This window comes from Hemitrygon akajei, chromosome 26, assembly GCF_048418815.1.
Source record: "Hemitrygon akajei chromosome 26, sHemAka1.3, whole genome shotgun sequence".
NCBI lineage: Eukaryota > Metazoa > Chordata > Chondrichthyes > Myliobatiformes > Dasyatidae > Hemitrygon > Hemitrygon akajei.
The window spans coordinates 43,218,363-43,231,967 of record NC_133149.1 but is presented as its reverse complement, the minus strand read 5'-3'; the positions used below and the strand labels follow the sequence as shown (position 1 = coordinate 43,231,967).

General features: G+C 44.0%; 1 protein-coding gene across 9 annotated transcripts in view; it reads right to left on the bottom strand.

Moving 5' to 3' along the window:
• The window catches only part of LOC140716930 (centrosomal protein of 164 kDa-like), a 265,508-nt gene that overhangs the window by 140,993 nt on the left and 110,910 nt on the right, over positions 1–13,605 (bottom strand). For all 9 annotated transcript variants that reach the window (XR_012096388.1, XM_073030055.1, XM_073030054.1 and 6 more), the window contains 2 exons: positions 5,563–5,673; positions 2,242–2,730 (listed from right to left, as the gene is read on the bottom strand). Coding sequence is in view for 8 of the 9 variants with exons in the window: in XM_073030055.1 (XP_072886156.1) it covers positions 2,242–2,730; positions 5,563–5,673 (600 nt within the window). In the remaining variant the exon portion in view is untranslated. The remainder of the gene's footprint in view (positions 1–2,241; positions 2,731–5,562; positions 5,674–13,605) is intronic.

Here is a 13,605-nt window from a genome sequence, read left to right as displayed (position 1 = left end):
TGCAGCACTGGCGGAGGCGCAGCAGGCAGACAACGAGATGCCCAGCTACAGGACCGCAGTCTCTGGTTTGCAGCTGCAGGACTTTCTCTTAGGCCCAGGTGAGAGGACCCTCCTGTGCGACGTGGCTACCGGCCAACCTCGCCCCATCGTCCCGGCAGCCTGGAGGCAGCGAGTTTTCGACTCCATACATGGTTTGGCGCACCCATCTATCAGGACGACCATCCGGCTGGTCTCCAGCAAGTTCGTGTGGCACGGACTTCGCAAGCAGGTCAGTGCATGGGCCAGAATGTGCGCGCAGTGCCAAACAGCCAAGGTGCAATGGCACACTAAAGCCCTGCCGCAGCAGTTCGAACCCACCCACCAGAGGTTCGACCACATTCATGTGGATATCGTGGGGCCCCTACCAGTGTCCCGAGGAGCACGGTACCTCCTAACTATGGTGGACCGGTTCACGAGGTGGCCAGAGGCGGTCCCGCTTACCAACACATCTGCCGATTCCTGCGCCTGAGCACTGATAGCAACCTGGGTAGCATGTTTCGGGGAACCGGTCCACATTACCTCCGACAGGGGCACCCAGTTCACCTCCAGCCTGTGGTCGGCTGTGGCCAGCCTGTTGGGAACGCAGCTACACCACACTACTGCCTACCACCCACAGTCAAACGGACTAGTGGAACGCTTCCACCGTCACTTGAAGTCGGCTCTCATGGCCCGCCTGAGAGGACCTAACTGGGTGGACGAGCTTCCCTGGGTCCTGCTTGGAATTCGTACAGCGCCCAAGGAGGATCTGCATGCCTCGTCGGCCGAGTTGGTGTACGGCGCACCCCTGGCCCTCCCGGGAGAGTTCATACCAGCCCCAAGGGGACAAAAGGAAGAACCCGCAGCAGTCCTGGACAGGCTACGCGAAAGGCTCAGCAACCTGGCCCCCGTATTGACTTCACAGCACGGACGGACCCCGACCCATGTACCCAAAGACTTGCAGAACTGTAAGTTTGTGTTTGTACGAAGGGGCGGACACCAGGCACCGCTACAGCGGCTGTACGAGGGGCCATTCAACGGGTCCACATACGTCCTGGACATTGGGGGGAGAGAGGAGGTTTTCACGGTGGACCGACTCAAACCAGCCCATGTGGACTTGGCGCAGCCGGTCGAGGTTCAGGCACCGCGGCGCAGAGGCAGACCTCCCAAACAGAGGCTGATCCAGACTGTAGACATTGGGGGGTGTATCGCCAGTTCTTGGGGGGGGGGGGGGTTATGTGGCGACCCACTTTCTGCGCAGATGAACCGGCTCACAAGTAGCCAGCATGCGGGGGGAGACTTTGGTAATGCACCTCTGACATCATTTCCGCCCGGAGAGGGCAGGCGCTAGGGATTAAATGGCAGCACCGCGAAGTTTGAATAAACTATTCTCGAAATGACTTACAGAATGCGTGTTGTTATTTCAGTGCTGTGTGTAGCACATCGCTACAACGTCATCCACCCACCTTGTCCAGGTGCGCCTAAATGATGCTTACGGTTAGTTAAAAAAAACGTTGACATGAAACACAGTGCAGAATAGACCCTTTGAGCCATGCTGCCTAGCAATCCCCGATTTAACACTAGCCTAATCACAGGACAATTTACAATGACCAATTAACCTATCAACCAGCAACCTTTGGAGGAAATGGAGCACCTGGAGGAAACCCACGCAGTCACAGAGAGAACGCACAAGCTATTTACAGACAGCAGTGGGAATTGAACTCAGGTCACTGGTACTCCAAAGCACAGTGCTAACCACTATGCTACCATGCCGCCCTATGAATGCACATTCAGGAAATGCATATTATAAACTTATTTATGATAGATTTTCAGCTTTCATCTTCCCATTATTGGCACAGTTCTTTTGGTTTTCAGATAGATTCCAGAGCTTTGTGCAAATGAATGGTCTAGTTTCCATCATTCAGATTAGTACAGGCAGGGTGGGGATGATAGTCTAATTTTAAGGACAGAATCAATTTACTAACCTCATCAAGTGCACTAAGGAGTAAGTACTTGTCTACAAACTGGGTTTTACATAAATGAAAATAATTGTCCTTTTTCAGCTCAGTCAATATGACTTTAGTTGAAAACTAAAAGAGCTAACGTATTTTAATAAGCATTTAAGGATAAGCTCAGGCTAATTTGAATGTTAATAGCATGGTCCACAGCCATAAATATCCTCCAAATACTACAGAGTATGGATAATAAATTTGCTATGAATCATACCTTTTGAAGTGGATTACACAACTCATCAGGGTTCTTGGAAGGCATCACAGTCTTCTTTTCACTTGGTCCATTGTATTTATCGATATCTTCTTCCAAAACTGGCTGTTCAGCAGCAGAATTCAGCTTAGGGTCTCTCTCGTTTTTGTGCTCAGACTTCAAGTCTACATCTCCAGCCTGGGACAGTTTTGACATTCCATCAACTGAGTAGCATTGACTATCTCCTGTTCTAATTTCTTCACTTTCAGCTTCATCAATCACCACTGCATGTCCCAGTTGTCCTGGCTGGACGGGTCTCATCAGAATACCACCTCCTGCATCACTCTCACTTTTACCTCTGACTTCTAGCATTTCATCATCGGAATCGATGTCGATATCATCAGCCTCTTTGTCAGAAGTTAACTTATCGGGGGTTGGAGGCTGAACATCACGACTGTCTGAATCAAGCACGTTTCTGGGTTCACTTCTTACTTGGCTTTGTTCGAACAGCACCTTTTGTTTTTGCATTTGCAGGTTATAAATCATCAAAAAAAAAGAGGTCAGTGAAATCTATTCAGCAGCTGCAACTGAATGATAAGCTACTACTTCGTCTACGTTACGTTAAATTGAAGTATGTAAATGACAAAGGAAAAAGTGACTTACCTTGTCACAGAGTTTCAAAGCAAAGACCAACAACAAAGTTAATGGATTTAACCATTTTACATGAACTAATTTTTGTCTAATATAGTTTACTCTGCATACCATTTCATAACAATTTTCAGTGTTTTATTTGGTAGCTCCCAAGGGGCATTTATCACCTCCCAGCAGAAATGAAGACACTCGTCACAAGTATGTTGGTTACTTGGTGTGAATTAATTTCAACACGAGAGGTGACATGGTTAGTCAGGAAAAAGTGAGGTGTGATATTTATTGAAGTTCATGTGGACACCAAACACTGTAGACATTTCAGTTAAACATCAAAGAAATAAAAGAAATGAAACACGGCATATGTCTCAACTCAGCCAAGAGCAAAAGGCATTTTACAGTTTGGAAGTTAGATGAGTCAGAGACTGCCTCCTGAGTTATGTCTCTAGCCATTATTATTGTGCTGTTTATTGTCAGTGTGTTTAACAGGATTTAATTCCGGGGAAATCATTTATATTGGCAAATACTTAAATTTCCTGCTCCTAGCTAATGTAAATGGCTCCAGGAAGCAGTGAAGAATCATAAAGGTTACAGAATAGTTTACACTGAGAGTGATATTGGTGATTTCTTTTTTTTTATTATTTTCATTATTGTATAGCGAACAAATCATTGGAAGGGTATTTCTCAAATAATGTCTGTTGATATTTTTCTTCAATGGATTCAAAGAAATGATGAACTTGGGTAAAACTTGGATAATCCAGAACCCTCGATACTCTAGTGGTGTTGGAATTGAGAGATTTTTCCAATATTAGATATTACTGTTAATACTGCAACACATTTATACTATAGTTCTTTCCTTAAAAAAATGTTACAATACCATAACCAATGTCCAGTGTACATGAAGAGTTTAAATGAAGCACAGAAAACTGGGCCCTGTTAAACCAGATGCCAAGGCATTAGGATTTCCAAACATTTAGAGACCAAATTATCAGTTTTACTCTGTTATCTTCTTAAAAATAAGTGACCTGAGGAAGAATTTTTGACTTGGACCATAAGGCCATAAGACATAGAAGCAGAATTAGGCTATCTGGCCCATCGAGTCTGCTCCACCATTCAATCATGGCTGATCCTTTTTTTTCACCTCCTCAACCTTAGCTCCCGGTCTTCTCCCCGTAACCCTTGATGCCATGTCCAATCAAGAACCTATCAATCTCTGCCTTAAATACACCCAATGACCTGGCAGCTGCATGTGGCAACAAATTCCACAAATTCATCACCCTTTGGCTAAAGAAGTTTCTCTGCATCTCTATTTTGAAAGGGTGCCCCTATATCCTGAGGCGGTGCCCTCTTGTTCTAGACTCTCCCACCATGGGAAATATCCTTGCCACATCTACTCTGTCTAGGCCTTTCAGCATTCAAAAGGTTTCAATGAGATACCCTTCCTCCTTCTGAATTCTAGAGAGTACAGACCCAGAGCCATCAAATGTAACTCGTATGATAACCCTTTCATTCCTGGAATCACCATTGTGAACCTCCTCTAGACGCTCTCCACTGTCAGCACATCTTTTCTAAGATGAGGGGCCCAAACCTGTTCACAATACTCAAGGTGAGGTCTCACCAGTGCCTTATAAAGCCTCAGCATCACATCCTTGCTCTTGTTTTCTAGACCTCTTGAAATGAATGCTAACATGGCATTTGCCTTCCTCACCTTCAAGTTAACCTTCAGGGTGTTCTGCACAAGGACTCCCAAGTCCCTCTGCATCTCAGATTCCTGGATTTTCTCCCATTTAGAAAATAGTTCACGCATTTATTTCTACAACCAAAGTGCATGACCATGCATTTTCCAACATTGTATTTCATTTGCCAATTTCTTGCCCATTCTCCTAATCTGTCCAAGTCCTTCTGCATCCTACCTGTTTCCTCAACACTACCTGCCCCTCCACCAATCTTCGAATCATTTGAAAACTTGGCAACAAAGCCATCTATTCCATCAACCAAATCATTTATATACAGCATAAAAAGAAGTTGTCCTAATACCGACCCCTGCAGAACACCACTAGTCACTGGCAGCCAACCAGAAAAGGATCCTGTTATTCCCAGACACTTCCTCCTACCAATCAGCCAATGCTCTAACCATGTTCGTAATTTTCCTGTAATACCATGGGCTCTCAACCTGGTAAGCAGCCTCATGTGTGGCACCTTGTCAAAAGTCTTCTGAAAGTCCCAATATACAACATCTACTACACCCCCTTTAACTATCCTACTTGTAATCTCCTCAAAGAATTCCAACAGGTTCGCCAGGCAGGATTTTCCCTGAAGGAAACCGTGCTGACTCTGTACTATCTTGTCCTGTGTCACCAATTACTCCATCACCTCATCCTTAACAATTGACTCTAACATTTTCCCAACCACTGAGGTCAGTTCTTGTTATTGTTATTGTTCTAGTCTAGCACACAATCATTCTTTGCAATGAATGGTACAAGACTCCTTTCCAAATTCTCCATAAATTGGAAGAAAATCCTATTTCTTTTGATATCAACTTTCGAAACTTAAGTAGCACATGCAAAATGTTAGGATTTAGTTTCTACAAATATAATCTCCACCACATCTGAAAGGAAATTTGACACAGGGAATAAGGAGCATGCTGGTGAAGGGGTCTAGGGACAATAATCTCATGCTAGGCAGTGAATGAAAAATCACCTCTTTCTGACTTTCTGTTTCTTCATCAGATGCTGGGAGGTTTTGAAGTTCAGGTTCGGTCCCTTCATCAACACGATCCTGATCTGCATCCACATCGATCTCTGCACTTTCCTGTATGTTTTACAGAAATGTACAGTGGTGACATCAATGGTGAATGAAACAATGCAAAATTATTAACTCCAACTAAATGATTTATTTAATATTCCACTTGTATGAATTTGCATGTTTGTTACATATCCTTAAATTGCATAAACAAGAGCTAAATAACAATAACGTTATTTGCTGAAATATACACCGATTTCACAAAACTTCATGGTGAATTTCCAACAATCCATGCTTAAAATGCATTAAAAACTACTGTGGCAAACTTAAAAAAACTTACCTCAATGACAATGTACTGAGTATGGAACTCAAATTTCTGTGAGAAATTTCACTTTATCTTTCTTCTAAGTGGTGAAGAGTAAAAAGAACACAAAATTCATTCTACTGGGGTTCTCTGGGATCACTCTGGTAGCAGTTTACATTCCACCTCAGGCTAATGTCAAGCAGGCTTTAGATGATCTGAGCAATGGGATCAACATGCACGAAACAGCGCACCCTAACGTCTTCAACATCGTTTTGGGAGATTTTAACAAGGCCAGTCTGAAAAAAAAATCACTAAGCAACTACCATCAACAGATCACTTGCAATACCAGAGGACACAACACACTGGACCATTGTTACACCACCATCAAGAATGCCTACCGTGCTATTCCACACCTTCACTTCAGGAAGTCTGATCACTTGGCTGTACTTCTACTCCCTGAGTATAGGCAGAGACTGAAGACTGCAGCACCAGCAGTGAGGACAAAGAAGGGATGGACAAGGGAAGCAGAGGAGCGCCTACAGGACTGCTTTGAATCAGTGGACTGGACTGTATTCAGGGATTCATCTTTGAACCTGGATGAGTACGCTGCAGTTGTTACCAACATCATTAAAACCTGTGTGGATGAGTGTGTGCCTACAAAGACTTACTGTACATTCCCAAACCAAAAGCCATGGATGAACCAGGAGGTACGTTGTCTGCTGAAAGCTAGATCTGTGGCATTCAAGTCTGGCGACCCAGGACTGTACCAGAAAACCAGGTATGATTTGCGGAGGGCTATTTCAAGGGCGAAGGAACAATTTTGAATGAGGTTGGAGGTGACATTGGATGTACGGCAAGGACTGCAAGACATTACTTCCTACAAAGTGAAACCCAATTGCATGAATGGCAGCGATGCTTCAGTACCAGATGAACTCAACGCCTTCTATACCTGCTTTGACAGGGGGAATACAACTACAGCTGTGAAGATCCCTGCTGCACCTGATGACCCTGTAATCTCCGTCTCAGAGGCCAATGTTAGACTGTCTTTAAAGAGAGTGAACCCTCACAAGGCAGAAGGTCCTGATGGGAGTACCTGGTAAGGCTCTGAAAACCTGTGCCAACCAACTAGCAGGAGTATTCAAGGACATTTTCAACCTCTCACTGCTATGGGCAGAAGATCCCACTTGTTTCAAAAAGACAACAATTATACCAGTGCCAAAGAAGAATAATGTGGGCTGCCTTAATGACTATTGCCCGGTAGCACTCACATCGACAGTAATGAAATGCTTTGAGAGGTTGGTCATGACTAGACTGAACTCCTGCCTCAGCAAGGACCTGGACCCATTGCAATTTGCCTATCGTCACAATAGGTCAACAGCAGACACAATCTCAGTGGCTCTTCACGCGGCTTTAGATCACCTAGACAACACAAACACCTACGTCAGGATGCTGTTCATCAACTGTAGCTCAGCATTTAATACCATCATTCCCACAATCCTGATTGAGAAGTTGCAGAACCTGGGCCTCTGTACCTCCCTCTGTAATTGAATCCTCGACTTCCTAACCAGGAGACCACAGTCTGTGCGGATTGGTGATAACATCTCCTCTTCGCTGACAATCAACACTGGCACACCTCAAGGGTGTGTGCTCAGCCCACTGCTCTACTCTCTATATACACATGACTGTGTAGCCAGGCATAGATCAAATACCATCTACAAATTTGCTGACGACACAACCATTGTTAGTAGAATCTCAGGTGGTGACGAGAGGGCGTACAGGAGTGAGATATGCCAATTTATGGAGTGGTGTCGCAGCAACAACCTGGCACTCAACGTCAGTAAGATGAAAGAGCTGATTGTGGACTTCAGGAAGGGTAAGATGAAGGAACACATACCAATCCTCATAGAGGGATCAGAAGTGGAGAGATTGAGCAGCTTCAAGTTCCTGGGTGTCAAGATCTCTGAGGATCTAACCTGGTCCCAGCATATTGATGTAGTCATAAAGAAGGCAAGACAGCGGCTATACTTTATTAGGAGTTTGAAGAGATTTGGCATGTCAACAAATACACTCAAAAACTTCTATAGTTGTACCGTGAAGAGCATTCTGACAGGCTGCATCACTGTCTGGTATGGAGGGGCTACTGTACAGGACCGAAAGAAGCCGCAAAAATTTGTAAATCTAGTCAACTCCATCTTGGGCACTAGCCTACAAAGTACCCAGGACATCTTCAGGGAGCGGTGTTTCAGAAAGGCAGTGTCCATTATTAAAGACCTCCAGCACTCAGGACATGCCCTTTTCTCACTGTTACCATCAGGTAGGAGGTACATCAGGTACAGAAGCCTGAAGGCACACACTCAGCAATTCAAGAACAGCTTCTTCCCCTCTACCACCCAATTCCTGAATGGACTTTGAAGCTTTGGACACTACCTCACATTTTTAATATACAGTATTTCTGTTTTTGCACATTTTTTAATAATCTATTCAATATACGTAATTGATTTACTTGTTTATTTATTATGTTTTATTTTATTTATTATTATTATTTTTTTTTCTCTCTCTCTACTAGATTATATATTGCATTGAACTGCTGCTGCTAAGTTAACAAATTTCACATCACATGCCGGTGATAATAAACCTGATTCTGAATCTACTGATTACTGTATCCAAAAAGCAGAGAATATCTTTCATTCAAATTGAATCACTCCTGTGAACTCCAGCACCCAAAATGAACAATGGATGGTTTAATTAACCTTCCCTCTGTAATTAAGGGAGATTCCCCTGGAGCTCATGTACCCATGGATTGTCCACTTAGGACCAGCTCTACATTATGAACATTGACTTGTGAAAAACGAGTAGATAAAATTCAACTAATTACTCACACACTCAAAGGCAGCCACTAGATAAAGGCAAAATAAAGGCTGACAAGTATTTTTCAAATGTAATAATAATGTATATAGCTTCAATCACAAACAAGAGAAAATCTGTAGATGCTGGAAATCAAAGCAACACACAAAAAATGTTGCAGGTATTTAGCATGCCAGATAGCATCTATGGAAAAGAGTTCAGTTCACGTTTCAGGCTGAGACCCTTCATCAGGGCTGGAGAAAAAAAAGATGAGGAGTGGATTTAAAAGGTGGGGAGGGGCAGGAAGAAACACAAGGTGATAGGACAGGGAGGAGGGGGAAGTAAAGACCTGTGAAGTTGAGAGGTGAAAGAGGTACAGAGAAGGGTTAATCTGATGGGAGAGGACAGAAGGCCATGGAAGAAAGTAAAGGGAGAGTAGCACCAGAAGGAGGTGATGGGTGGGTAAGGAAGTAAGGTGAGAGAGGGAAAAGGGAATAGGGAATGAGTGGGGGGAGGGGAAATTATTGTAAGTTCGAGAAATCAATGTTCATGCCTTCCAGTTGGAGGCTGCCCAGATGGAATACAGTACAAGGTGTTGCTCCTCCAACCTGAGTGAAGCCTCATTGCAACAGCAGAGGAGGCCTTGGACTGACATATCGGAATGGAAATGGGAAGTTGAATTAAAATGGGTGGCCACTGGTAGGTCCCGCTTTTTCTGGTGGCTGGAGCGTAGGCACTTGGCAAAGCTGTCTCCCAATCTATGTTGGATCTCACCGATATACAGGAAGCCACACTGGGAGGACTAGACACAGTAGATGACCTCAAGTGTCGCCTCACCTGGAAGGACTGTTTGGGGCCAGTATGGTAGTGAGGGAGGTGGTGTAGGGGCAGGTGTAGCATTTGATCCGCTTGCAAGGATAAGTGCCAGAAGGGAGGTCAGTGAGGAGGGATGAATGGTCAAGGGAGTCGTGTAGGGAGCGATCCCTGCAAAAAAAAAGGAAGTGGGGAGGAGGGAAAGAGGTGCTTGGTGGTGAAAGGCCTCATCCTGAGAGCTGATGTAGCAGAGATGGAAGTGTTGAGAGAAGGGAATGGCATTTTTACAAGTAACAGGGTGGGAAGAAGTATAGTTCAGGCAGCTATAAGAATCAGAGGGTTTATAAATGACATCAGTTGATAAGCTGTCTCCAGAGACAGGGACAGAGAGATCGAGAAAGGGGAGGGAGGTGATGGAAATGGACCAGGTAAATTTGAGGGCAGGGTGGAAGTTGGAGGCAAAGTTGATGAATGGGTGCAGGAAGCAGCACCAATGCAGTTGTCAATATAGCGTAGGAAAAGCTGGGAAGTGACAGCTAGGAACCTAGACTGCTCCACGTAGCTGACAAAAAGGCATGTAAGTGCCCATGGGTTTTCATTTCAGAACAAAGGAGATGTCCTCCTTCTTCAAAGAAAGGGGCTTCCTTTCCTTCACCATCAACTGCATCTTTTCCATTTTGCACACGTCTGCCCTTACTGCATCCTCCCGCCACCCCACCAAGAGATAAGGTTTCTCAGGGTTCCTCTTGTTCTTGCCTACCACCCCACCAGCCTCCGCGTCCGGTATTTCTGCAATCTCCAATGGGGCCCCACCACCAACCACATCTTCCTCCCCCACCCCACTTTGTGCTTTCCACAGGGATTGCTCCCTATACGACTCCCTTGTCCATTCATCCCTCCCCACTGAGCTTCCTCGTGGCACTTATCCTTGCAAGCAGAACAAGTGCTACACCTGCCCCTTCACCTGTGAGTGTATTGGGGTAGTCTACTGTATCCAGTGCTCCTGGTATGGCCTCCTGGATATCAGTGAGACCCTGTGTTTCTCTCTCCCCTCCTCTGCCTTTTAAATCTACTCCTCATCTTTTTTCTCCAGTCCTGATGAATGGTCTCAGCCCGACACGTTGACTGTTATCTTTTCCACTGATACTGCCTGGCCTACTGAGTTCCTCCAGCATGTTGTGTGTGTTGCATGTATATAGCTTGATGCCTGGCTTTGAATAATATTTGTAAACTAATTACTAATGAACAGATTCCACATTTATAATACTAATGAGAATGAATTTCTTTAAACTATTTTTTTGTTTCTTTTTTGATTCCACAACCTATGGACTCGCTTTCAATGACTTTACAACTCATGTTCTCAATGTTATTTATTTACTTATCTATTAATTATTATTTGTTTTTTAAAAAATTGTACAGTTTGTCTTCTTTTGCAAATTAATGTGTCAGTCTTTGTGTGTAATTTGTCATTGATTCTGTTGTATTTCCTTGTTCTACTGTGAAGTCCTGCAAGAAAATAACTCTCAGGGTAGTATATAGTAGTATATGTTGTTTGATAATAAATTTACTTTGAACTTTTACATAATAAAAGAATTGTGTGGTTGAGTCCAAGATCTTTCCCTCAAAGTTTTCTTTGCATTTTCTGACATTTGCTAACATCGTGTCCCTCAACTGATGAACAAAAACATGTACAAGTTAGAACTTCTATTATCAGTACAGAGCACAATCAGGTTGGTGTTCAGGAATTCTGTTAAATTTCGTTTTGTAAGTGTAGCTTTTTGGTTAATTATTTAGGGTAGGTTTAAATTGTTGCTCAATAGGCAACAACATGCTGTGCACAAAGCCACAAGAGGTTAACCAATTATTTAAAAAAATATGCAGCCACATAAGGTAATTGAAATTAGCTTATTTTGTCAAGTTTTCTGCAAGCAAAACAGAAGTAGACAAGATGATTGTACACATGGGGAGAACAAAACTATGAACAGCAAATGAAAATGCTGGGAAATCAAGGAGAAATCTTTTGACTGGCTGGTTGGAATGAGGAACCCATTACAAGTTGTAACTGAGATAAATACTACAACAGCACGAAAAGGGAAGCCAGATAGAGGAAATAAATAGAATTTATACAAATTAGGTTTGATAAATAGGAAGACAGCGAAGTGTGTCATGAACATTATGTTAGAAACATAGAAAAACTGCAGCACAATACAGGCCCTTCAGCCCACAATGCTGTGCCGAACATGTACTTACTTTAGAAATTAACTCAGGTTCCCCATAGCCCTCTATTTTTCTCAGCTCCATGTACCTATCCAGGAGTCTCTTAAAAGACCCTAACGTATCCGCCTCCACCACCGTTGCCAGCAGCCCATTCCAGGCACTCACCACTCTCTGCATAAAAAACTTACCCCTGACATCTCGGTACCTACTTCCAAGCACCTTAAAACTGTGTCCTCTCGTGATAGCTATTTCAGCCATGGGAAAAAGCCTCTGACTATCCACACAATCAATGCCTCTCATCATGTTACACACCTCTATCAGGTCACCTCTCATCCTCTGTCGCTCCAAGGAGAAAAAGCTGAGTTCACTCAACCTATTCTCATAAGGCATGCTCCCCAATCCAGACAACATCTTTGTAAATCTCCTCTGCACCCTTTCTGACTTCCACATCCTTCCTGTAGTGAGGCGACCAGAACTGAGCACAGTACTCCAAGTGGGGTCTGACCAGGGTCCTATATAGCTGCAACATTACCTCTCAGCTCCTAAACTCAATCCCACGATTGATGAAGGCCAATGCACCGTGTGCCCTCTTAACCACAGAGTCAACCTGTGCAGCAGCTTTAAGTGCCCTATGGACTTGGACCCCAAGATCCCTCTGATCCTCCACACTGCCAAGAGTCTTACCATTAAAACTATATTCTGCCATCATATTTGACCTATCAAAATGAACCACCTCACACTTATCTGGGTGAACTCCATCTGCCACTTCTCAGCCCAGTTTTGTATGCTATCGATGTCGCGCTGTAACCTCTAACAGCCTTCCACACTATCCACAACACCCCCAATTTTTGTGTCATCAGCAAATTTACTAACCCATCCCTCCACTTCCTCATCCAGGTCATTTATAAAAATCATGAAGAGTACAGGTACCAGAACAGATCCCTGAGGCACACCATTGGTCACCAAACTCCATGCTGAATATGACCCATCTAGAACCACTCTTTGCCTTCTGTGGGCAAGCCAATTCTGGATCCACAAAGCAATGTCCCCTTGGATCCCATGCCTCCTTACTTTCTCAATAAGCCTTGCATGGGATACCTTATCAAATGCCTTGCTGAAATCCATATATACATCTACTGCTCTTCTTTCATCAATGTGTTTAGTCACATCCTCAAAAAATTCAATCAGGCTCATAAGGCACGACCTGCCCTTGACAAAGCCATGTTGACTATTCCTAATCATATTATGCCTCTCCAAACGTTCATAAATGCTGCCTCTCAGGATCTTTCCCATCAATTTACCAACCACTGAAGTAAGACTCACTGGTCTATAATTTCCTGGGCTATCTCTACTCCCTTTCTTGAATAAGGGAACAACATCTGCAACCCTCCAATCCTCTGGAACCTCCCCCATCCCCACTAATGATGCAAAGATCATTGCCAGAGGCTCAGCAATCTCCTCCCTCACCTCCCACAGTGGCCTGGGGTATATCTCGTCAGGTCCCCGGCGACTTATCCAATTTGATGCTTTCCAAAAGCTCCAGCACATCCTCTTTCTTAATGTTTATATGCTCAAGCTTTTCAATCCACTGTAAGTCATCCCTACAATCACCAAGATCCTTTTCCGTAGTGAATACTGAAGTAAAGTATTCATTAAGTACCTCAGCGATCTCCTCAGGTTCCATACACACTTTTCCACTGTCATAGTTGATTGATCCTATTCTCTCACGTCTTATCCTCTTGCTCTTCACATACTTGTAGAATGCCTTGGGGTTTTCTTTAATCCTGCTCGCCAAGGGCTTCTCATGGCCCCTTCTGCCTCTC